The sequence below is a fragment of the Tauraco erythrolophus genome, chromosome 8 (assembly GCF_009769465.1).
Source record: "Tauraco erythrolophus isolate bTauEry1 chromosome 8, bTauEry1.pri, whole genome shotgun sequence".
NCBI classification, from domain to species: Eukaryota; Metazoa; Chordata; class Aves; order Musophagiformes; family Musophagidae; genus Tauraco; species Tauraco erythrolophus.
The window spans coordinates 32,151,550-32,176,226 of NC_141472.1; the positions used below are offsets into that span (position 1 = coordinate 32,151,550).

Consider the following 24,677-nt stretch of genomic DNA (forward strand, 5'->3'; position numbering starts at 1 on the left):
GGGTGTTACCTGCTAATAACATATATTAACCATTGCCCACGGTACTATGTTAACACTGTGTGACTAACTCTATATCTGAAGTCTCTTAATATTAAAGCTGGAGAGTGGGAACCTGTGGTACAATGTGGTGATGTACAAAAATGTTCAGACTAGCTCTGAACAAGCATGTTTGCACAAGAGCAGCAGTCAAGTTGTGTTAGTGTTGCGGTTGACTCACACAAATGCCTGGCCCCTGTAAGATATAATTCAATAATATGCCAGCTTTGGCTTTAAAAGTTGCTGCGTGCCAGTTTCTCGGCTGTGCCAGGACATCTGTTTGTGGGCTAGGCTGCAGAAGAAGTCACTGACATGATCTGGGTTAGGAAAGGCTTATTTGGGAGGGGTGCTTTTAACCTACGCCTCGTCACACTTGAGTGTGATCTCACGTACAGCTGTACAGCACAGCTGAGCGCCTGGTGCTCAGCCCAGGAAAGTGGGGTGAGAAAAGCCAAGACTTCTGAAGACAGTAACTCATCCAACTAAACTCCCAGGGAGGCCTTTTTGAAGAGTGAAATTTGACATCACGCCACTGCGTTCCCCTACCTTTCCAGCAGTCATTTGCACATGCTGCCCTAGACTCTTGCTTCTGTTGCCCGCGACCTTTATCCTGCACTGAACGTAAGGAACATCATAGAATCATAGAATGGTTAGGGCTGGAAGGGACCTTCAAAGGTCATCTAGTCCAACCCCCCTGCAAGGAACAGGGATATCTCCAACTAGATCAGGTTGCTCAGAGCCTCATCCAACCTGGCCTTGAATGTCTCCAGGGATGGAGCATCCACCACCTCTCTGGGCAACTTGTTCCAGTGTTCTACAACTCTCATGGTAAAAAATTTTTTCTTAATATCCAACCTGAATCTACCTCCCTCTATTTTAAAACCATTACCCCTTGTCCTATCACAACTGGCCCTCCTGAACAGCCTCTCCCCATCTTTCTTGTAGGCCCCCTTGAGGTACTGGAAGACCGCTATAAGGTTACCCCGGAGTCTCCTCTTCTCCAGGCTGAACAGCCCCAACTCTTTCAGCCTGTCCTCATAGGAAAGGTGCTCCAGCCCTCTTATCATCTTCGTGGCCCTCCTCTGGACCCTCTCCAACTGGTCCATGTCTTTCTTATGTTGGGGACTCCAGAACTGGATGCAATACTCCAAGTGAGGTCTCACGAGGGCAGAGTAGAGGGGGAGGATCACCTCCCTCGACCTGCTGGCCACGCTCCTCTTGATGCAGCCCAGGATGCGGTTGGCCTTCTGGGCCGCAAGAGCACATTGCCGGCTCATATTGAGCTTCTCGTCCACCAAATATCCATCCTTGGATATTGCAGATGTAGGTGCTTAAAAGAGCCATCCCACCCCATGCCAGAGGTGAATTCATTCCAGCGAAGGGCAGAGGAGAAACAAAAAGACAGCACTTGCACGTGGGTTTTAAACAGCTTGGCAGCCCATCAGGCTAAGAGCACAAGGCAGCCATGTGCACTAGAATGAGAGCACCTAAAAGGAAAATAATCTCCAATGGAAATGCTAAAACAAATGTAAAACTAGCACCCCAAGAACATCCAAAGCTCTTGAATATTCTATGCTAGATTTTCATGACCTTGAAACAATGATCTGCAGTAGCCTGTTCCCTAGTGCGCACCACAGAAGACATGTTCAAACTAGAGGATTAACACCTCACACACCTATCAACAGACACAGGCATTAAGCAGGACGAGATAACAGCATGGGCAATCAAGAAGCACTGCATCCCAGTTCAACAGAGGAGGGTTATAAACACACAAGCCTCTGAATCCAGCAGTGAAAAACTTAAGCCTGCCAAGCTGAGGATGGATTGAAGTAATGACTAATATTTCCTGGGAAAATATCTGAGAAGTAAGGAAGATAAGGGGAATAAACATCCCAGCACCTCCGGACAGAAATAGCATACTGAAGATATAACCCATCCAGTCCTCTTTCTCTATCTACTGGACTTAGCAGTATTAACATGCTAATTGATGCTAGATAATAACGACAGACATTAATGAGAATTTCTGCCCCCCGCCCCCAGTCTACTTAAGAAGGCTGGTTTTCCTCCCCAGCCACCTTGCAGGTATGGTTCAAGCAATAGGAATGAAATTTGGCCGGATAGCTTCTGGGGATCACAGCCAGGAAGTGGATATTGTCATCAGAGGAGGGTGGGTGGGAAGGAGCTGGAGAGCCGACTCAAACTGATTCAAGCAGATACATTTTTTTTTTTTTAAACTGCTGCATCTCATGAAGACAAGGGCAAGAAAAGAATCACAGAATCATAGAATCATAGAATGGCATAGGCTGGAAGGGACCTTAGAGATCATTTAATCCAACCTCCCTGTCATGGGCAGGGACACCTCTCAACTAGATCAGGCTACTCAAGGCTTCGTCCAACCTGGCCTTGAACGCCTCCAGGGAGGGAGCATCCACAACCTCTCTGGGCAATCTATTCCAAAGTCTCACCACCCTCGTACTGAAGAATTTCTTCCTAAGATCTAATCTAAATCTCTTCTCCTTCAACTTAAATCCATTTCCCTTTGTCCTATCAGTCAAGAAGACCAAGAAGACCATCTCCTTGCAATATCACATAGATTTGGTCTTTGGTCTGCTAAAGTGAGGTTAGAACCCAACACTCTCATACACCCTCTCTTGACTACACTCTCCTCTGCCCTTGTGTCCTCTTCTACACACTGTATCTTTTTCGTTCCCTCTGCAAACCGTCCATGCATGTCTTGTTTTCTGCTCCTCTCTAGATGCCTCTTCCTGCCGGTGCAACACTTCTGGACCAGCGTTGTCTCCTGGGCCTAGCTCAGGGATCCAACAAGACAACCGACTGAATGCTGCCTGAGGACACTGCAGTCAGCCATTCTGATTTCCCCGACCTGCAGGGAAGCCAAGGAAACGGTGCAGACACTGGAGCTGCCCAGAAGAAGGCTTAAGTTTCATCTGGGGCTTACATGGTTCTCAGCAGTAAGCCATCAGCACAATCCAATCTCCTTCACTCAAGGCATGGGTGGGCATGAGCAGGCCTGAATTCTTGCTTTGGGATCCCTCTTCTGCAGCAAAGAAATACATCTGGGGTCTCTGTGTTCTAAATAAGAGGCTGTGCACAGATACTAGTGTGCACCACTGGGCTCTCCATGCTCTCCCAACAGCCAGTCTGCATCAGGCTGCCACACACTCAATTCCCTTCTCCCTTCTCCACACACACACGCTCACACTCACACACCGCTACATTTAAAATATTTCCACTCCTTCCACTTACTGGGCACTCAGTAATATTTTGAGTCCACAGGCTCATGTTGGAGCTGTCCTCAATGGTGGTGCATCGCTTCTGCTTATTATCCCAGCCGCAATAGGGGTCTCTGGCTCCTAGGCATTCCCTGCATGTGCAAACAGAAAAGATTAAAGCTCTTTAAGACTGCCTAGCTCTAAAGACACATATTCAAGTACAGTGCTTGTATATGACAGCTGTCAACTGCACCGAGGCTCAGCAGAAGAAACAATTTCTTCTAAGCAGAGGTTTACCTGCTTGGAAGGGGAGAACGGCTGAATAGAAGGGTGATAGGACACAAAGCAAATATCACTCACAGAAGCTGTAGATTAAAAATCAGTTCACTCCTCTCCAAGGCCTAGGGAAAGAAAATGACTTTACAAATTTTAGTCAAAGAACACTTGTCATTGAGGTATCTTTGTGCCCCCATGTAATCACTCAGCAGGCCAAATCTCACACAAAGCAACCTCTGTGAGTATGTTTTCTGACACTGTGTCCATCCAAAGGGGTTAGACAAGCAGAATTAGCCAATGGACCAGTAATAAAGGCTTTCTATTAGTCTTGGCCTTTGCTGGAACAATGGTTTCATTTATAATCCCAACATCAAGATGTCAGTTTGGAAAAGTCACAGCAGAACATTATTTCTAAGCTTTTGGCTGCTTTGAACACTGCTGTATTCATTTTCCTTCCTCCTGAATCCATATTTACGGGCTAAGTGTGTGTTCCCAATGTGTGAGTTGCTAAAGAAAAATAACTAGGGTTACTACTGCCGCTAAATAGAGAAGGTCAGTCAGGGAATTAGTTTGTATGGATAAAATTCAGCTGTATTGGTTGTTCCCATGAGTTGCTTTCAAATTGTTAATTTTCATTAATAAAACATAATAGTACAAGCCACATTGTGCATGTATTAGTGAAAGACAAAGAAGAGAGGACTAAACCTAAAAAGATTTGCAAATGATTTCTTATTCCAATGATCCATCCTCTTCTATCACACAAAAGGCTGACAGGATCTTTCCAAAAGTCCCAAAAGATTTGAAAACTGCCAATTAGACAGCAACAACCAAGGGGGAAAATTCAGGTCAGGAAGCTAAACAGGAGAGTAAAAAAATTTATTCTAAGGATAGGTATCAGTATGATAAATGAAACATCAAAAAAAAAAAAAAAATCAAATGCAATGAGATGTGAACTGTTCCCTCCCAGAAATCTTTGAAATCCTATTAGCCTGCAATCAGCCACAAATGAAAAAGCAGGTCCCTTAAGCATAGCTGAAAACATTCTATCAGTGTGTACTGACTCCACAGTGGTTTGTCCCAAAGCAAAGCCTAGATTCTTTTGCTGTCTGGTACCCGTTGCTATATACATATATATATTTAGATATATATACACACACACATAAACACACATGTATATATTTATATTTTAATTATGAGTTTCCAGTTTGGTCCTACATTGCAGAAAGACATTTCCTCTACTAAAGATTGCACACACTGAGTTGTAAGGAACATAACTTTATCTTTCACACTTCAGGAAAGTAGTTACAATGACTGTCTCTACTACATTTTTCCTTCAGCTGCTTCAACACACCTAAGGAAAAGGCAAAGATGATTTTTGTCCCAGCCCCAGGCAACAGAACATCAAATGTTTGCCTAGAAAAGACTTTGGATCCTCAGTCCAAGGACACAGAAGGGACACGTGCTGCTTTGCTCATTGTTCTCGCTAAGGACCCGCATCCTGAGGGTAGGGGGGGTAAGGACCACCCACACCTCCCTGATCCACCCAGTGGGGGTGGAGGCAGCCCCAGAGCTGCCCTTGCCGTCCAGTAGCCCCTCAGCAAGGGTGGCACCCAGTTAATTACGGAACAGACACCAGGGCATCTGCGCACCCTCTCAGTAACTCAGACTTTCAAGAGGAAATCGGGCCGTTTCTGGAGAGAAGAATAAGAATGAGAGAAGCAACGAGAGGGGAAAAAAAAGCAAAGAGCCCTTGCTTTTAGCTACAGAGCCTTTCGGTCAGGCTTTCAGACCCTGACACCTCGTACACGCTATTGTTTCCAACTGCATGAAGCCATTTTGCTGGGCACCCAGCGAGCTGAGAGAGGTCATTGTAATTCATAACAGGGAAGGCTGTTGTGAGTATCACCCTGTTATGATACACATTTTCTCTGAATTTAATTTATAGGAAAACATGTGCTGCATAAATTCTGGAAATAATCTCCATATGTTCTGTGCTGCAGCCCTCAGCCACTCCGCAGGCTGCAATATATCCCGGTTAGGCACTGACCACTTTGCTGGCACTGTCATAATGTATGTCATGTAGCTAATGTGCCGCTCTTGGCTGAGAGTGGCGAGCTACAGATCCCTAACGGCGCACTCAGTGAATCACAGCCCGGGCCCCTGCCGCCGCCGCTGACCCCAGCCGACGGGCCATCAGTAACCGAGCTGCGGAGCCGCCAGAACGCCACGATGCTGGGCCCTGGCAAACGCCCGGCGCGGCACTCGTTGGCGGGGAGCTACGGCCACCCCGCGCCGCGCCGTCCCTGCACTCCGCATCCTGGGCGTAATGAATTCCTACCCGGCCCGGGCTCCGCTGGGTTGTCAAAACGCGCACTCTGTAATTTCACAACCATCAAAGCCCGGGACTGTTCCCCATCTGACGGCAAGCCCTCGAAGCCATTTGAAATCTAAAAACAAAACAGCTATGCTGTCTGCCTCCCTTCAGGATTCGGAGCCCACTCATCTGCCTCAACTCTGGCGAGAAACCTATTATATCAGCTGACAGCGATACACTTAAGGGTGAGGAGGAATGTATTTACTTACATGCAATTTGCTCCATTTTTTTCCCTTCTGTAAGCAGGAAAAGCATTACGATGTGCATTACTGCAAGAGAACAACATTTCTGGCAAATACTTTCAGTGAACACTTCAAAATCCACCCTAATTTATATCCTTACAATATCTTTAGAATATATATCCCTATTTATGTCATTAAAAGATGAAACCACACCAGCAAACACGCACCGAAAGATAAATATATGTATGCATACATGCATGCACAGATCAAAATGCTTCAGAAATATGCTGTCATTCGTAGTAGATCAGGCACCATGGTTTGGAAAATGTAAAGATATCAACAGCATTTCCCTGTGCTCAGAACACAAAACAAATTGAAATGTTTACGTGTAAATACCATTTCATATTATGATCCCGCCAAGAAGTCTCACAAAAGCTGGGCAACCCGAAGTCTCGCAGGGCAGTATGTAAATACTGTGAAATAAGAGACAAAGCAGCTTACATGCTATAATGAAATTCTGATGTTTCGAAGGCAATGGGACTTCTGCCACTGGCTCAGCGGGGCCAGATTTTGTATCATATATACAGGGAGCACCACTCCTCTGTGGCAGACTGGGAATGCCTCAAGGAACATAGATAGAGGGAACCCATTATCCCAGAAGACAACCCAAGCATGGCAGGTTAAAACTGGCTATATTAATGGTAATGACTTAGTTAATGAAATCCCACAAAGTGGGATCCCTGAGGAAGTATGATGGTGACGATACCACATGGTCCGTGCTCCCAGTTCCCCTCTGGCCATATACTAACCGTACCGTATTCAGTGAGGGCTCAGGAGAATACCTCTTGATGGATATCTAAGAGGTTGGATTTATTATGACAGGGCATTACTATCAATAGTGATTCACTTTAATTCATTGCCTCACAATAAATGTCTTATCTGAGGCATAAAGGCACACACTGAAAACGCTCAATTGAAAAACAATTCCATTTGTATCTCTTATTCAAGGTATTTTTTTCTCCCATTCCTTATTCTCACTTACCAAGGAAATTTGCATGAAAATAAGATCTTACTCATAAGAGCTCACCTGCTGCCTGCTGTTTGGGAGTTGTAAGGCTCCCTGTTGTCGGCTATTGCAATCATTTCTACAGCAGTGATCGGGGATAGCACAAAGGATTAAGACTCTACAAGTGGGGCACTATCCACAGCCCGCTGAAGTCAATGGAAACTCTTACCTATCACTCAAAAGAGTTTTTACAGGACCTTTGAAGCCTGGCAGTGCTCAGCCTTCACTAATAGCATGTGCTGTAAAAAGACTTCTGCTTCCATGATGCTGGTTCTGCCCAAGATGTCCTTTTTTTGTAATAGCCTGAATGATGTCTTTTTTCAGAATCTTCATTAAAGCTTAGTTCAAAAGTTTTTCATTCCCACTTTAATTTGCTCTGGGTCTAGATAACTTCATCTTTTGGTCATTTTTTCCGGCAAGTTAAAAAGCTTTAGACTGTGTAATAAATGGATTATCAAATCAATAGAATGAAACCCAAGAGATTAGGCTTTGACAGACCAAAGGAATGTAAGAATTACTAAAGATCCTTCTCATTCTTACTACCAAACAGAAGACACACAAACATGTCATTTTGTACCAAAAGCCACAAAACTGTCATTCAGAGCATTCACAGTGCAGGACTCTGCTTCTCTCATCTGCCAGGATGTGCTCGCTCTCCCAGTTTTTATTCCCTCTCTTTTCATTTACCTCTTTCTCACTTCTTTTTGATGACTGAAAACAAATAGCAATGGAATGACAGGATGTGATGATCTGCAGAGGCAGGGCTCTAGACCCAAATTCTGAGAAGCTCCCTTCCCAAACCATGTTTGCTAACAAAATCCCGCCACTGCACCAGGAGAGGGTTCTGCATTTTTGCTGATGAGTTTGGAACCTGCAGTGAACATCACATTCGCCAGGGAGATATGGTAACTGTCATAGCAGTCAAACCCCCATGGACATCACCAGTTAGTTCATTAAAGGCACAGAATTAGCAGCACTATCAACTGGTGCGGTGCAAATATTTATAAACACGATCCTGCAATGCACTGAGCAACCTACGCTAATCTGTGCTCAGCATCTCGGGAGCATGGGCAGCACAGGAGTTCACCTTGCTCTTTTAGGGGAATAAGACCTCAGAATTTCACACTGGTTTGTTGCACTCTCTGAGCAGTTAATGTCGAGAGAACAGCCCTTTGCAAGAAGTAAGGGGGTTTTAGCTGTGTCTGTTAGTTGCAAGCATGAGGCTGTGTTTGGCAAACAGACGTCTTCTGACAAGGTTAGCTTACTGTCCCATTGTTACCAACCTGTGGAGGGGATGAACTAAACAAATAATCATATTAGCTTCCAGCCAACCAAATCATAATTACTGACAACCTCAATAGCCCGTGCAAGGAAGAGCGGACTTCTGCCTTCCCTAAAGCCAGATGGCATGAAAAGAGAAGAATAAGAATCAAAAGGATGTTCGTGGCTTAAGAAAATAAGATTAGAAAGGGAAAAAAAGCACCAGACTTTCAAACGATTCCTCTAATTTTGATACCTTTAAAAATGCAAACTGCAGAGATGAGTTAGTGATCTGTACAAGTCCATTACCTTTCCTCACGGAGAAGAGAAGTCAAGTGGAACTGAGCTGCTTTAGTCAGACGTTGGTCAAGTAGCAGCTTCATTTCTCAGCTGGTGAATATAACATATTCCATGCCAGATGCTACTGCCCTTTCCTCAAGACGAGTAGCCACGTACTTCTTAAGCAATTAATGAGGCTATTTGTGGAGCAGGACACTACTTGGGAAGGGCATACTGCAGCTCACAGGTACCACCACTGTGAGAGCTACAGCTGATGTTCATCTGGACAGACAAGGTTGGTATTTTGGCATTTGATATTGGACGTGGAGGCAGAGAAGCTGAAGCGTGCGTGTTTTGTTTGCGTGTGTAATTTATCACCCAAACATGCTTAGCATCAGTGATTGCTGCTCCGCACATGATTTGTTTTGAATGCATAAATTAAAGTCGTAGTGTAAAACGATCTCTAAAACCAAAGTCCATTTAGGAGCACAACATATGTAACTTATTTGAAAGAAGCAGTGCACAGACAGAGGTTTTCAGAGGCAGTTTCACCTCATTTTCCTTTCCATATCAGGGACCTTGGCTTGCTAGTTTCCATCTCCTGTCCTACCACTTTCAATATCTCTTTAATCGATTGTGGTTTATAGATTATGGCCTCATACAATCTACACAACAAACTATTCCATTACTTATTTTCTGACATCCCATTCCATCATCCTTTAGCAACAGTGACTTCTTTATTGGATAGGTGTTTATTTTTATTTTTAAAGCCGTGAAATAAAACAACATTGCATTTATACAAATATGAAGATTAATGCCATCCCGAGAAAAATTCTGATTAAATCTGGATTTATGTTTACATCAGTAAAGCAGGTTATTTTAAAAAGTGAGTAAGTGTTGCTCAACAAACACAGTTAGAAACTCGTCACTGTGCCAAACAAAACTGACCTCTAATAAAAACAGTAGTACAGAGGGCCTCTGACTACCAGCGATGGGATCAGTCATCCACAAGAACACTCGGATACTATTAAAGTCCTAATGAAAGGAATGGCCAGAAGGAAATCCTGAAAGTGAGGCATGTTTGTCTGGATTGTGAAGCACAACCATTTCCTAGCCTCAGTAGGCTTTTGAGCCTTAAGAAAACATGCCCCCCAGGGCTGCCATATGGAAAGAGGTAGAGGGGACTAGACATCCTTTTGGAAAGGCAGCTTGGGCAAATCGGTGCCCTCCAGTGTTATTCCTTGTCTCTGCCCTGTGTCAGTCAGTGTCTGGAGGCAGCTGTCAGATTAAGACGTGCTCTGCCCCTGTGTTTCTGCTCTGTGGTTGCAGATCTGAGGCTTCTGTGTGAACATGGCAAATTCCTGTAGTCTGGCGGCATAGGTAGATACAGGAAAAGGAGTGGTTTGGCAAGAGCGAATCCACTACAAGGGACATGGCCAGGTGCTTTATGTAGCCCCTGGAAGAGCCGATGATTTAAGAACACAAACTATGCTAAAGTGGGAACTTAGGAAAGGAAAGGAAACTGCAAAGGCAGAGAACTTAGAAAGAAATGTGAGTGATGATAAAGAAACCTGAAAACAGTCTACAGTTGTCACCCAGGCTGCGCAAAGTAATCCATATTCAAGCAGCTCCTTTGTGAAAGTTGGATTTTGTTAAGCTCTGGGTAATTATTTTCTGCTCAACAAGATGTAGATTCAACAAGACAGAGCCTTTGTACATTAATGTATGTTGGAAAAGGCAAATAAATATTAGACCACCTACTACACCCTGAGGATCTAATACATCTCTTGCCAATGCAGGGCTATTTTAACATTGCATAAGGGCCAAAACACTCCTGCCAACATATTCTCCATTTTTTTTTCCCATGTAGTTACAAAAATGCCATCAAACAATGTCCATTCCACTTTTTAACAAGAGGCAATATCACTTAAGTAAATGGATATTCTTGAAATCCAGCCCTATCCCTTTGCTGGGGGGCGTTCCTGTAGATCTACAGTACTTTGGTATTTTGACATGTAAAAGACACCAGACAGTGCAATATTACGTTTTTCTACAACTCATACATATTTTATGTACTTGTATGTACTTAAATTTTAAACTTCAACCAACAGCAACAAATTTGCTCTGGCTCCAGATACTTCCTCCTCCCCAAACACGTAAGACAGCACATCTCCTAATAAAAAGTTAATGATGCATCTGTAGCAACTTATTCATTCAGATTTAACATTGGACACATTTGTGTTTTACACTGCAAACGCTGACTGGAAGCTTGAGACGTGAAGCAAACCAGCCACGGCAGCAGTAAGGCTGTAGGCTCTGCATCAGGAGCCATGTTGTTGAATGTGACCATTGCTCAGAATACAAATCTTACGACATAATAGTAGCAAATTGCAAGAACTGACAGATGCAATGGATATCTGCCCTGGGGCTTGCTGGTAGCTTTAGTTATTAATCTTGTTTTTGTAACAATAGTATCAACGTCATCCTAACATTACATATTCCAAGAAGTCTACCTGCTTTCCTGTCAGTGGCCACTGTGTTGAAACTAATTTCACACAGCCCACCTAGCAGGCATCAGATGGTAACGACTTCTAGACATCATTGATCTGAGTTGGCCTAAAGCCAGTCTGCTAGAGGTTAAGGGATCCATATGCTAAACCGTCCTCGATCTTGTGAGCTAAGTCACGCTGGCGATACGCTTCACAAATAAGGAGCAAACAAAAGTCCTCGGCATGTTTGACCTCCCTGCTTTTTTGTCCCTCCTAGCAAATCCAAAGCCCCCCAAAACAAATCGGCAACCTGGTCATGATTGTAAGGAGACAAAAGCCAGTGAGCCCTGAAATTAGCTGATTTTGTTTGGCTTTTTCTGAAGTGACCTTCATCTGTTTCAGCAGTTGTATAACCCCGGACTCTGGCTACTGCTGAACTCCTCCTGCCACAGTACCATTCACTTGGGGCCAGCTACATAGTTCAGAGCTAAAAGCAGGAGCTGAAAAGTGTACAGGCAGCTTAAAGTGAATGTATAGTTTGCCATTGGTTTGAGCATTTAACAGAAACGGGAAAAACTGTAATAACTCATCTGGTTCAGAGCAGAGCCCCTATCCACACCTTCACCCTCCCTCCTCTCTTTCAGCAATGCAAACACCAGCAATCTCAGCACAGGCTTATTGCTCAAAGTCAGTTTCTTGCTGGTTTCCCTACTGGCACCACATTGCATTTCTCTCCTCACTGTTATTTGTGATTCCCTCATACTTAAATGCCATCTACAAAGTATGCTATTTTCTTTCTTCCATGCCATTAAAGATAATCTCAAATAAGATGAAACTGAAAAACAATCTCTCTGGCATCTTACTGGAAACATGCCCCTGCTCACTACCTTCCCGCTTAGCCTTGCCTTCTTTTTTTTCCAATTTCAGACACACATGGCCATGTCCCTTTCCCAGACTGTTCAAATGAAGCTCTTCAGCTGCTATGCTGAAATCCAAGTTCTTAGACCTGTACCATCCTCTTGAATCTTAAAGGTCCACATCCTGCAAATAGTATGGAAGTGCTTAACTTTACATATATAAGCAGCTACGTTAAAGAAAATGGGAGTAATTGCCTGCTACAGCAGATGCAAATGTGTTTTCAGGATAGAGAAAATGGTATAATTTTGTACTTCTATTTAAAGAACACAGATCCATTTCATCTACCAAACTTCATTCTTTCCAAGAGCTTTAGTGATGATGGTTCTGTTTGATGTCTTCATTCTCTGTCAGTAGGAGTCTTGCTATTTACTTAAATGCAACCAGAATGCCAAACCAGATGTTTAGTGATTTATTCTGATGTATTATTGGATACTGTGGATGACAAAAGATTGGGCTGAACACTCTCCTTTCTGCCTATGAAGTCTTCCAAAGCTTTTCAGCATTATTGGTAGTACAATAATTAGCTAATTCCCTTAATTTTGGAGAGGCCATATCAGCCAAAGCAGATGGAAATTGATGATTAAGCTTTATCACAACATTTTTGTATGCTGTTACCTTTCCTTTTGCCTCTATTTTTAAAAGGATGTTCAACGCACTGGATATTTTTTAAAACTCTCAGGGAGAAGATTTTCAAACAAAATCTGGGCCAGATTTTCAACAGCATCAGCTCAGAGAAGGGTCTGGACTTTCAAGGTGTTTGATGAACAATCTGGCCTTCAACATCATCTCACTGATCTGCTGGATGCTGGGCTCCACTGAACAACAGTCTCTGCTTTGTTCCCTCCCCTACCTCTTTTACGATTTCTCTCCGCACTTTTAACCCAACAATAGTTACTTGTTTTCCTTCAAAGAACTATTGTCATTCTGAGGAAGAGGTCAGAGCATTTCCAGCCTATATTAAATTCACTCTTTCCCCAAACTGGGAAATTTTTAGATCTCTTCCCAGACTGTATTACTGCTTCAATTACGTTCCCCAATAGTTTCACTCCTGAAATCTAGTAATCCTGTAATTCTGGTTTTGCAATACTAAATTCAAGTGCTTCATTCCTTTGTTACAGAGGATTTTGCACCATATAAGGAGTAAAAAAAGAAGAAAATAACAATAACCACCAAAGCAATCCTCCATGTGATATCTCAACCCCCTTAAAGCGTAGTGTGGACATCATATAGAGACCGTGCCTGGAGCTCCAGTATTGCACTTTGGAGCGAGAAAGAGGGCAGAAAACTCTGCTGGTTTACTGCAGGTGCTGACCTTTTTCTTCTGAAAACTCCCTGGAGCCATTTCAGGACTTACTCACCTATATGTACCTAGTTGTCTGATCACTGGCCCAGAGCTATTTAGAGGTGAATTGTGTTTCTCATACAGATATCAAGTCAGCAAATAAGAGTGCTTGTCAGCTGAGTCATTTCTGCTAGTTTTGCATTAAGCACCATGGCTGGAGGGGATGTACGGCAGAATTTAGGCCAAGTAGGAGGGCAAAAGCTCCCTGCAATCAGGTCAAAAAGCAGGCAGAGTTCAAATGAGAGCATGCCATAGCTGCACGCAAGAGGATCTGGCTCTCCCCACAGCCTCGGAAGCCGGAGTATCTCCACTGGCATAAGGGTTACCTGAGGTGGCTCTCACACAACCTGATGGGATGCTCACAGGCGAGCACAGCACGACAGGGAGAGGACAGGCAAGCCAAACTATTCTCAGAACCACACCATACATCCCAAAATTGCAAGCTGCATCATGTGAACTGGAAATTTTATGCAGAAAACTGGAGGGAGGAAGAAAAAAGTACGAATATCAACATAAAGTGCATTAAAATAAACTGCACAGGACAGGGAGAGCAGAAAAGGTGGGCATTCAAAAGACCCTTTGGTCTCATTCCCAAACACATTTTCTTTTCTTCATTTGAAATGTGTAATCAAAAAATGGCTATGAAATCACTTCAAGGTCCGCTTCAGGGTCTTTGTCTGCTCAGAGGCCCACAGTCCTGATGCTGCAAAGAGGCCATACAAAGAGATCACAAAGTGTTCCCTCCAACAACCAGCTTAATTTTCCTACATGTTTGATTGCAATCCTAAAATGAATAAACTTACCCCACCCTTTGAAAAAATTAGTAAACTACCGCTACAGACAGGCCCCACCTGAAAATAACAGTCCAGATCTGAAGTTCTCACCTCTCCAAAATTCAGATTCAGAGTTTTGTTCAGACACATTCTAGAGATACATGGTGTCAGTGATAAAGCTGCAGTGCTCGCTCTCCAAATATCCCTCTCCAAAGCTTGGGGGCAACTTGAGGTAAAAATCCAAGCTCATTTGAAAATTGCAGGGAGGTTACGAAGATTTCAAAGCCATGCAAAATCCAGCAGCAAGCACAGCCAAGCTACCACCCAGCAAAGCAGCCTTCAAAACATGCTGCATGTTCAAAGGGCTTGTAGGTTTTGTTCGCATTGGACATCTTCCTAACACTCTCCAGCGAGAGCGGGGAATGGCAGCACTGAATCACAACAGAAAAACACACACAAGGCAAGGTCCCTGCAGCCAAGTCCAGCCTGTAAATTTGGGCAGCTGACAGTACAGATGTCTTCCCGTTGCCCTGTTGCTAAGACTGGCTGTTCTGAAAAGACAGATTGAGACAGGTCAGTGGGCACACACAAAACACTGCTCAGACACCCAGAAATATATTGGGTCAACGAACTACATTAAGACATGGGGCTGAGTTACTGGTCACCATTTAAGAGATTAAATTGGTGCCATGTCAATAAACAAACAGCAAAGGAGGTGGCAGAAATCCTTTTCCCTTTCCATCTCTTCCCTTCACTGCTGCTTTTTCCTCTGCCTCATTTCTGAGCCTCGGCGCCAAGCCCCAAGGTTTTAAAGCAGCACAGCAGCAAGGATCGCTGGAGGGGATCAATGCTAGGATCAATTTTCTCTCGATACACACAATCTCCTGTTCCAAAGAGAATGGAGAAGGCAGGGTGAAGGTAAGAGCTCTATGTCAGCAATCACGAACCCACATCAGCCCCCAGGGTGTAAAAGGCTGCAAAGTTTCCTGATAACGTCAGGCAGAGCCAAAGAAAACAAACAGTGTTGTGGTATTCCTGCCTGGGAGGTACAAATTCCCCATCACCTCCAAGCTTCCTGAGCCTCCATCAAAACGATTAGATTATAAAAACTGCTGAAACCAGAGCTTTTCAGGGAGGCCAGTCAAGAAGTCACAGCACGACAAAAAAGTAAGCAGGAGGTGTTGTAGGGGCAGGAGCCCTTCTTCCCGTGGTGGCTGTATATTGGCATGTATTAAACATAGACACAACAATAAGCAATAAATCACAGTCCAGGAGAGGTGCCACGTGGAACGCACTGGAGGAAATTAAAACATCCTTCTCGATGCAGTTCAGTATAGAAAGAAATACAAAGGAGGCCAAGTTGACTTATCACCTACATAGCCAGGATGCTAAGGGGGAAAAGGGTTCCAAGATTTGCAACTGAAAAACTTGCAGTTGAATAATTTACTACAAAAAAAAGCTTAGCTTAAAAATTAATAATAATATCACACACATTATTTTTAACAACTAAATAAATAATGACGTTCCTTAGCTTTTCTAAGTTTTCTTCTTTTTTTCCTCCTTTTTTTCAAACGCACAGCCCTTCCACAAGACTCAGCCATGGGGCAAAGGATCCATTACAATGTACACAAGTACACTAGCTGGCCAGTACCCGAATTCAACAAATTCTGACCTCCCACATCACCAAACGTATGCACCCACCATGCTGTCAGGAGACCCTATCTTGTGTACTTTGGTATAGTCCAGTGGCTGGCTTAAATTGCCTAAAAGTATCATGAAACTAGTCAATGGAGGCAGAGCTGGAGCCTCCATCCCTCAAAGAGCTGGACTGTTTCCTCATTTCACTGAAAAATGCCTCCAGAAAGTTTGTTTTAGGAAAAAACAGCATTGGTACACAGGCTTCCCAGTAATTTCAGTCAGGACTCAGTGCCATACAAAGCATAAAACTCAGGTTGCTGTGCACCAGCAGGCAAGGGAACCTCTTTAGAGCCAGGCTTCTGTTTTGCTGGGATAAGGTTATACTAGCAGCAGACTGTGCTGTGGCTCTCAGGTCCTAAATAGATGGTGCTCCTATGGGGTACCCCTACCCGTCTACCCTCCAGCCACTGCTGCTTTTTCCCTGCTTGTCCCTTTTTTAGGTGGTTGAGCAAACCTCCACCATTTGAGTTTTAATGGAAGTGTCATACAAAATACTTATGCAGACTGAAACTGGGACACGATCTATAAATTACCGAAAAGCTGAACTCAAGATTAGGAAAAGAAAGAAAAGGAAGAACTCATTTCTCTTGAAACTGGATCATAAATATATGTATATACACATAAATATTCTCAAACTGAAACTCTCCAAGACAGTCGGAAGAGGACAGCTGTTATGTTCTACCTTTTTAAATCTCTGCTTTTAAGGGCCAAGGACGAGATGGCATTTTCCAGCTGTGGTTCTCTTTCTTTTACTAAACACTTCTGTGTCAGTCTGTCTGTATAAGCAACTAAACCTCTACACATTAAACACTTCTGTGTCAAACGTGCAGTAATGACCAAGTTATATTTTCTGAAAGGGATAATTAAGAGGTTCAGTGGAAATAGAAAGAATTGGCATTTTTATATTCAGACAGACATGAATTTAGCACAAGCTGATAGATAAACTCTACTTGTTGAAAATAAAATGATGGTGACACTTTCTATATCAGTTTTTCTGGCAAGACAACAGGGACATCTTGCAGTAGGCCATGGAAGAGGGAATCTGTTTAGATGTTGCTAACAAAATCCTTCCTCTTGTCTAGCACAGAAGACATCAGTTTCAGACAAAACTCTCGTCAAGGAAAGCAAGGCAAAAGCAGAAGAGGAGGAAGAAAAGCCTTTTCAAGAGATGTAAACAAGCAATTACCCACAGCAGACCCCACTACACATTCAGGGAAATTATTTGAGCACATGTCTCAATCAGTTGATATCACACTCTCTCACCATTTGGATGCAAAAACCTTCTGCACACATTTCTGAGTGGAAAACTGCTCTAGAGCCAGAGCTGACAAAAAAGTCTTTTTTCCTACTCCCTTTGAAGGGTACAATCAAGGCATAGAATCTGTCCAGGTGTACAAGGTGTCACACATAGTTGAGATGAGCTATTGAGTTCCAAAAGCAATAACAAGTTGCCATGCAGCCCAGCCCTGCCTCATCAGACGTTTGAGAGGTGATCACTTGGATAAGCCTGGATAGGCTGGCTGCAACCCAAATTCAGAAACCTGCAGCCATGCTGCCAATAAGAACCACCAGCAAAACACATGGAGTTAATAAAAGCAACACTGAAATGTCAAGTTTTTTGTGGTTTTTTTTTGTTTGTTTTTTTTTTTTTTTTAAAAGAGCAAATATTGTAAACCTTTCCTTGGTAAACATACAATTAATTTCTGATGAGGATTAATTAATATTTACCAAAAAAAAATACTGCTTATTCTCATTGTTCCTGTTATGAATGTATCTATCAGGAGATGCACCTTCAACAGTGTCTTTTGTCTTGTAGTGATGAGAAAAAGCCTTCTAAACCAAATCAGACTGGAATATGTTTCCCTGATGCTTTTCTTTTTAACTTGAAGTGGGACGTATCAGAGCTGTAAATTTGCTTACCCTTCTGTTCTGTACATGGAGCATCTCTCCAGAGGAATTTTTAGCACTCCATTATTTAAGCCCACAAAGAGTGACCTGTTGCTGTGCAGGATTTGGAGACTCTTGATTGCTTCCCGTTGTCCATCAGGGAGGATCTGCATCTCCTCTAAATAACAGCTCCTCAGGCTCCTGTTAGTGGTAGAAAGGGCCTTCAAGATGGTGCCATACTCTAATGGAACAAGAAACAAGGCACAAGTAAATCTTGGAGGCATTGACTTCATTCCATACCTGCCTAAAGAGTGAAATACTAATGTCATCTTTACAAAGCCACTTTAAACTTAGTTCTGGGTCATCTGCTGCCCGTGGTAGAGAGAGCTCCAACTACATAGTTACAGTCCTCAGTAGTTCTCAGACCTTACAGAAACTGTCTGTGAATGGTTTTTAATGGGAACTCGGAAGGATGTGAACCATCTGGAGAAGGAGTACCTGGAAATATTTCCTAGTTGGAGCACTGAGGCAGAAAAGAGTCTGTTCCTGTTACCAGTGAGTTATACAGCAAGGTGACCCAAGATAGCAGGGATCATTTCTGGTGCCTCCACTCTATATTTCTTTTGGTTTATGGAGCAGATCGGTGTGATTTGATGCTATGACAAATGACAACAGATGCAGCAGCCCTGCTGGAAACCTCAGAGGCCTCTGTAATGACTGCATGGGTCATGGATCTAATTGATCCTCTTTCTCGAAGAACCCATCCTGCCAGCTTGACAAGGGGATGTTGTGGCATGAGCAGTGCATACAAAGAAACATATATGTTTGTGTTCACAGTGCTCTTACCCAAACAATTTAAAGATCTGATAAACTGTGGGAGATCTATGCTGGCAAAAAGAGGGCAACCACACCATTTTTCATCAAAACTCTAAAGAGGTCTGTCAGCCCCGATTGTTTCTGAAGCTTAATCTTTCTATCTCGATAACTTTTGTATTGGTGCCAAAGCTCAGCAATTTACAGCGGTGGGGTTGGCTGCCAAGAGAAGCTTCTCTTTCGCTTAGGAGGGCCTTAAGTGTAGAACAAGACTGAGGCCTCAGTTTGGGCTTGGTTTGTCTCAGAGCTGGGTTTGTGTTCAGGGCTGCCTCTGGGCTGTCTCTAGTGAAGCATTTGGCTGGTTTAAATATTTTGGGTCCAGCAGAGTTTACTCTTCAGTCACCACTAACCAAGGCCAGAAAGCAAACACAAATAAGGAGGTAAGGTTATGGCAGTGGACCTTTCTACACAAATGATATGAGGCAGAAAGTATCCTGGCTTTCTCTCAAGCTTTGTAGCTGGGACTCCTCACTTAAAATATCAATATATCAAAACAGCAGAACCATGTGGTATTTCCATTTAAATAAAATCTCATCGTAATCAATGTCCATGGAGGCTCCTAGAGTGTGAATGTTACTAGAACACATCCAAGATGATCGCTTTTGAAGTACGTGGTGGTAAAAGTTAGATAAATTATGACACAGTCCTGGTGGCAACGTGAGAATGAGGCAATGACTCTGCATTCAGATGTGAGATTAAACTAACACTTAACAGAGGCAATCCATCTTATTCTAAAGTCAAAGCTTCTGCAATAGCGGATAACAACATTATACCCATGAGGCTGGCCATATGCTCTGATTAATCAAACTATTTAATTTAACCTCTATCATTAGTATGAATATGGGCTAAGACGACCATTTACAACGCTTTGTCCTTCTTCAGCATCTTTCATTTATCCAAGATATCTGTGCTTTTCAGAAGAGGCAATGTGTCCTGCTCATTAGAGGATGCCAGCAGAAATCAAGGGACTAAATCACATACTTAATTCCACCACTGGCTCGCCATGCTACCACAAAAAAGCACTTGCTCGACTTCCCCATCTGCACTACATTTCAGTGCACGCCCATTCCTGAAAGCACTGGGAGTCATACACCAGTAGGCAGACAGAAAAAAATAATTAAAACCTTGGGCAACCCTGGAGGTTAAGTATTATTATTACTTATTTAAAGATGAGTGTGTCATAGCCCAGAGAGGCAAGTTACGTGCACAAAGCCACAGAGCGTTTCAGCGACCTTTGCTCTTCCCCACTGTTATGTATTAGTCTGATTAGTTGAAACATGTTTTTATAAAAGGGAGAAAAAATGTTACTGTTATTTTTTTTAAACACAATGTAGATTTATGGTCTGCCTCAAGTCCTCCATCCTGCTTTTAATTTACTCAGGCAAACTAATTTCCATGCAGTTTTGTGGCAAAACGATATTGAATGACAACTGTGTAATGATGTCACGACCAGGCTTCTAGGGCTGCTAGGTCTACGAGCAAGTGGAGGGAATCTTAAGCCCCGATGCTCTTACCTGTCCCAATATACATCACGTGGTAGAGAGTATCCTTCCCCTGAACAATATCAACCACCAGTTTGGAAAATCGAATGTTGTCCTGAGTCACGTATGGATCTACAGTCACCGGCTGCACAACATCGTTCATCAGGAACAAGCGCTGCGCATCCTGCAGGACTCTCTCCGTCAGGTTCTCGTTAGGGCTGTCATCACTCAGCGTCCCACACTAAACATGGAAGATTGAACTTCAGCACCTGCATTTGCTCCCCACTCCAGCATCCCAACACCAAACCCTGAAATTATTTTGGAAACCCATGTCCTGTTCATTTCCTGCAGAGGTAGGTCTGTGCAGGAGTCAGGATCAGGCCTTTAGCCGAGCTTTGGCCTGTAGTCCACTCTTTAGAAATGTTTCTCCCAGCTGGTCCACTGACCAGTGATGTGGTCTTTCATTCCCTTGTGATACCCAGGAGCCATCACATCCAAAGTGCAAATGGCATTAACAAACTGAAGCCAAAAAGAAAGCAAGCTACCTGTAGAAAGATGCAAAGCTAGTAGTGGAAAGAAAATTTTTGTGGTAATCTTTGAAGCATTTTGAATCATCTTCAGACTCTACCTGACATCTCAGTCTGTACAATGGACAAAAACTGGAGGTTAAAAACACCTGAAAAACAGGTTAGTTTTGCATCAAAGAACCCAACTCACCATACTGCTTTTCTCTTATGTGCTCCCTTTTGAACAGACCCTTCCGGCTTCATCTTAAGCAAGGCAGGTTAGCCACTAGCTCCCCCCTCCTCACACACAGCTCTTCTATCTTCACAGTGAATGGTAGTTCAAACGGTGTCCATCCATCCTCCAGCACCAAGGGGGACACTGAGATAGGACTCAATGCCCTTGCCTATCCAGAACAGGGGGGTAGGAAAGAGCTCATCTTCTGTCTTTTAAACACCACCGTAAGTCCTACCAGATGGTAAGTCCTACCAGATGGACAATGCATTTTAAGGCCTAAGTTTCTATCTCACACTAATCTCTAGAATCTAGCATTTTCAAAAGTCAGTGCAAGATTATACTCTCCATGCAGTTTTGGGGTCCATGTTGGTAGCCAAGGCTGGATCTTCACTCTTACCCACAATGCTAGGCATGGTGGGCAGAAGATTTATTACTCCAAAAGACAGTTGGGTGACTGATCGTTTATTCTACCCAAGGCCATAGGAGTCGGTGGTACAACTGGAATTCCTGCCAACTCCCATATTCAATCCATGGACAACTTTGCTTCTCGCTAATGATAAAATCACAGAGTAGTTTGGATTGGAAGGGATCTTTAAAGGTCATCTAGTCCAATCCTCCTGCAATAAGCAGGGACATCTTCAATGAGATGCTCAGAGTCCTTCCTGTCCAATCTGACCTTGAATGTTTCCAGGGATGGGGCATATATCACCTTTCTGGGCAACCTGTTCAGTGTTTCACCACTCTCATCACAAAAATTTTTTTCCTTATATTTAGTCTAAATCTACCCCTCTTTTAATTTAAAACCATCACCCCTTGTCCTATCACTACAGGCCCTACTAAAAAGTCTGTTCTCATCTTTCTTATAAGCCCCCTTTAAGAATTGAAAGGCTGCAATAAGGTGTCACCAGAGCCTTCTCTTCTCCAGGCTGAACAACCCCAACTCTCTCGGCCTTTCCTCACAGGAGAGGTGTTCCATCCCTCTGATCATTTTTGTGGCCCTCCTTTGGACCCGCTCTAACAGATACATGTCTTTCCTGAGCTGAAGACTCCAGAGGTCGATGCAATACTCCAGGTGGGGTCTCACCAGAGTGGAGTAGAGGGACAGAATCATCCCCCTCGACCTGCTGGCCATGCTTCTTTTGATGCAGACCAGGATACGGTTGGCTTTCTGGACTGCATTCGCACATTGCTGGCTCATGTCCAGCTTTTCATCCACCAGTACCACCAAGTCCTTCTCCGCAGGGCTAATCTCAGTCCCCCAGCCTGTGTTGATACCAGGAGTTGCCTTGACCCATGTGCAGGACCTTGCACTTGGCCTTGTTGAACCTCATGAGGTTGATGTGGGCTCACTTCTCGAGCTTGTACAGGTCTCTCTGGATGATGTCCTGTCCCTCAGGCGTGTCAACCGTGCCACTCAGCTTGCTGTCATCTGCAGACTTGCTGAGGGTGCACTCAATCCCACTGTCTACATCATTGATGAAGATATTAAACAGTACAGGTCCTCATATGGACCCCTGAGGGACACCACTTGTCACTGATCTCCATCTGGACATCAAGCCATCGACCAATACCTCTAGATGTGAGCATCCAATTCCTCATCCGCCAAACAGTCCATTCATCAAATCCATATCTCTTCAATTTAGAGAGAAGGATGTTGTGGGGGACTGTGTCAAAGACCTTACAGAAGTCTAGATAGATGACATCACTAAGTGATGCTCACATCTGAATAATTTCACTAGAAAAAAACCACAAATTTGTTTTTCTTCATTTTGGGTCCAGGTGTTCGGGCTTTCCTTGGAAAAGAAGTTAGTATACTGTGAATTAAGAAGTTGATTTACAGCACTCCAGCTACAGTGTACAAATTTCCCATGTGCACACTCTCAATATGCATCAATTGCAGTGTGACTGCCTTTCCGAGGTGCACCATGCAGAGCTTCTCTTACAAAGTGCTAAAATGAGTTGACAGGAATTTAGCTCACATTTACACAACAAATACGGATCCTAACAGCTAGTGTACTAAGCCCTACAATATTTTGGAGCTTGTGTGAACTAAGGGAACAGGGTGATACCATTTCCCACCACCTATAAACATGGTCACTTTTTAATCAACTTTAACATCTTTCTGAGTAGCCAGACTAAGAAAACATCAGCCATTTTCTGATGTGTCCTCAGGTAGGTTTTAATATTTTTTCTATTGCAGTGGTCTTTTTAATTTCATGACTGCCTCTCAAGTTCTAAAGAGTTTTTAGATCTCTCTCTTCCGCTGTCTCCTATACTCCTAGCTTACACTACTGTCTTGTTTTGGATGCTTTTCTCCCCACTCCCTTTCCTTTCTAGAACATCACTGAAGGAGGAGTCCCAGTGGCAGGAATGTCATTGTTGGTTTTGTTTTCTGTTCTCATCAAGTCACAGATAATCCTTTTGGTCTATTGGCAGCCTGTGTGCTGACACAGCATCTCTCTGGTTTGCTTTTATTTTGTTTTGTTCAAATTTCCTGATTATCTGCACTGTCCTGATCCTCTATATCCTTCAGTATTTCTCCTTCCTCTCTGGAAGACAAAAACCACAATATCTGGCATTCTTCCCTCATCTTCATTTGTGAACACTGAGACAAAAAAATTAATTTAATTTTTTTTTGCAGTATCTGCCTCTTCTGTCACTAAATTACCCTTGTCATCTCCTAAAGGCCCTTCACTGCCCTGTTGTTCCTCCTGTACTTGAAAAACATCTTAATCTCTTCTTGCAATCTTCCTTTTGTCTGCCACATACCTCCTTTTCCTTTCCTTATTTTCCTCCGACTCTTTTCTTTCATCTTGCCGCTGCAATCTTTGCACTCCACACTTTATCTGATACTTTTCACTACATGGAAATGCTTTCCCAAGTCCTTTTCTATTCCTCCTGGGTTAGCCCAGCAAGGGACAGAAAGTCCTTGATTCTCAGTTAACCTTAACATTCTCTTTAAACTCAAAAAAACCCCAAACCTCAAACAAAAAATCCTGGCCATGTTTGGTATGGCTAGGTCTTCCACAAAGCTTTGTTTCTTGGTTTTGAGTGCACCAAGCTGAGGAGGCAATCGAGAGCCCCATCTTGTCCCACCTTGTACATGCAGAAGCCCTCACTCAGGTACCATGAGGGAATTCAAGGAATACAGGTTCCTCAGCAGGAACGCAAGCATATCTCTGCCTACAGCGTGGGCCTGCCTCCCATCTGCTCTTGCTGTGATTTCAGGCGACTGCAGAGTCCTTTTTGGAAGTTCCTTGACATCACCAGCTTGAAGGCAGATGGCATTTGCAGGCAGCCTCTGCACTTTTGCCATAATAAAGGAGAGCCAGATTCACACATTCAGGCTGAAAGGATTCACCATGGGGAAGCGAGGACAGGAAGACAAGTCCATCCTCCCTAGGATTCCCCAGGTGGGAAAGGACTGAGCTGTAAAATGGGCTCATGCTTCAGAAGACTCAGGTTTGCTGGGGCTCTCACACACATACTCTGCACTGCACTGACTGAATCTGGGCATAAAGTGGCTGAAGTTGTTCTGTAATTTTCAAATTGGCCTTAACTCAGAATCCTGGAAAACTGCTCATTCGTTAAAAAAAAGATTTTTTTTTTAAATGACAAGGAACCACAGTGACCATCCTCACATGTCCGCTTCCACCAGTTACTGCTGCAATGTGTCCATAACTTCTGCCTGAGTTACCATGTTGCAGAAAGTCATCCATCTTGCACTGAAACACTGGTAGTCTTAGGGGCCCTATCAAGTGATGGTGAA

General features: G+C 43.5%; 1 protein-coding gene across 3 annotated transcripts in view; it reads right to left on the reverse strand.

The window, feature by feature from the left end:
* The window catches only part of SEMA5B (semaphorin 5B), a 134,907-nt gene that overhangs the window by 35,981 nt on the left and 74,249 nt on the right, over window positions 1–24,677 (reverse strand). For all 3 annotated transcript variants that reach the window (XM_086615346.1, XM_086615345.1, XM_086615344.1), the window contains exons 9-11: window positions 20,201–20,408; window positions 17,847–18,054; window positions 3,304–3,421 (exon numbers count right to left, since the gene is read on the reverse strand). In XM_086615346.1, the coding sequence (XP_086471472.1) occupies window positions 3,304–3,421; window positions 17,847–18,054; window positions 20,201–20,408 (534 nt within the window). The remainder of the gene's footprint in view (window positions 1–3,303; window positions 3,422–17,846; window positions 18,055–20,200; window positions 20,409–24,677) is intronic.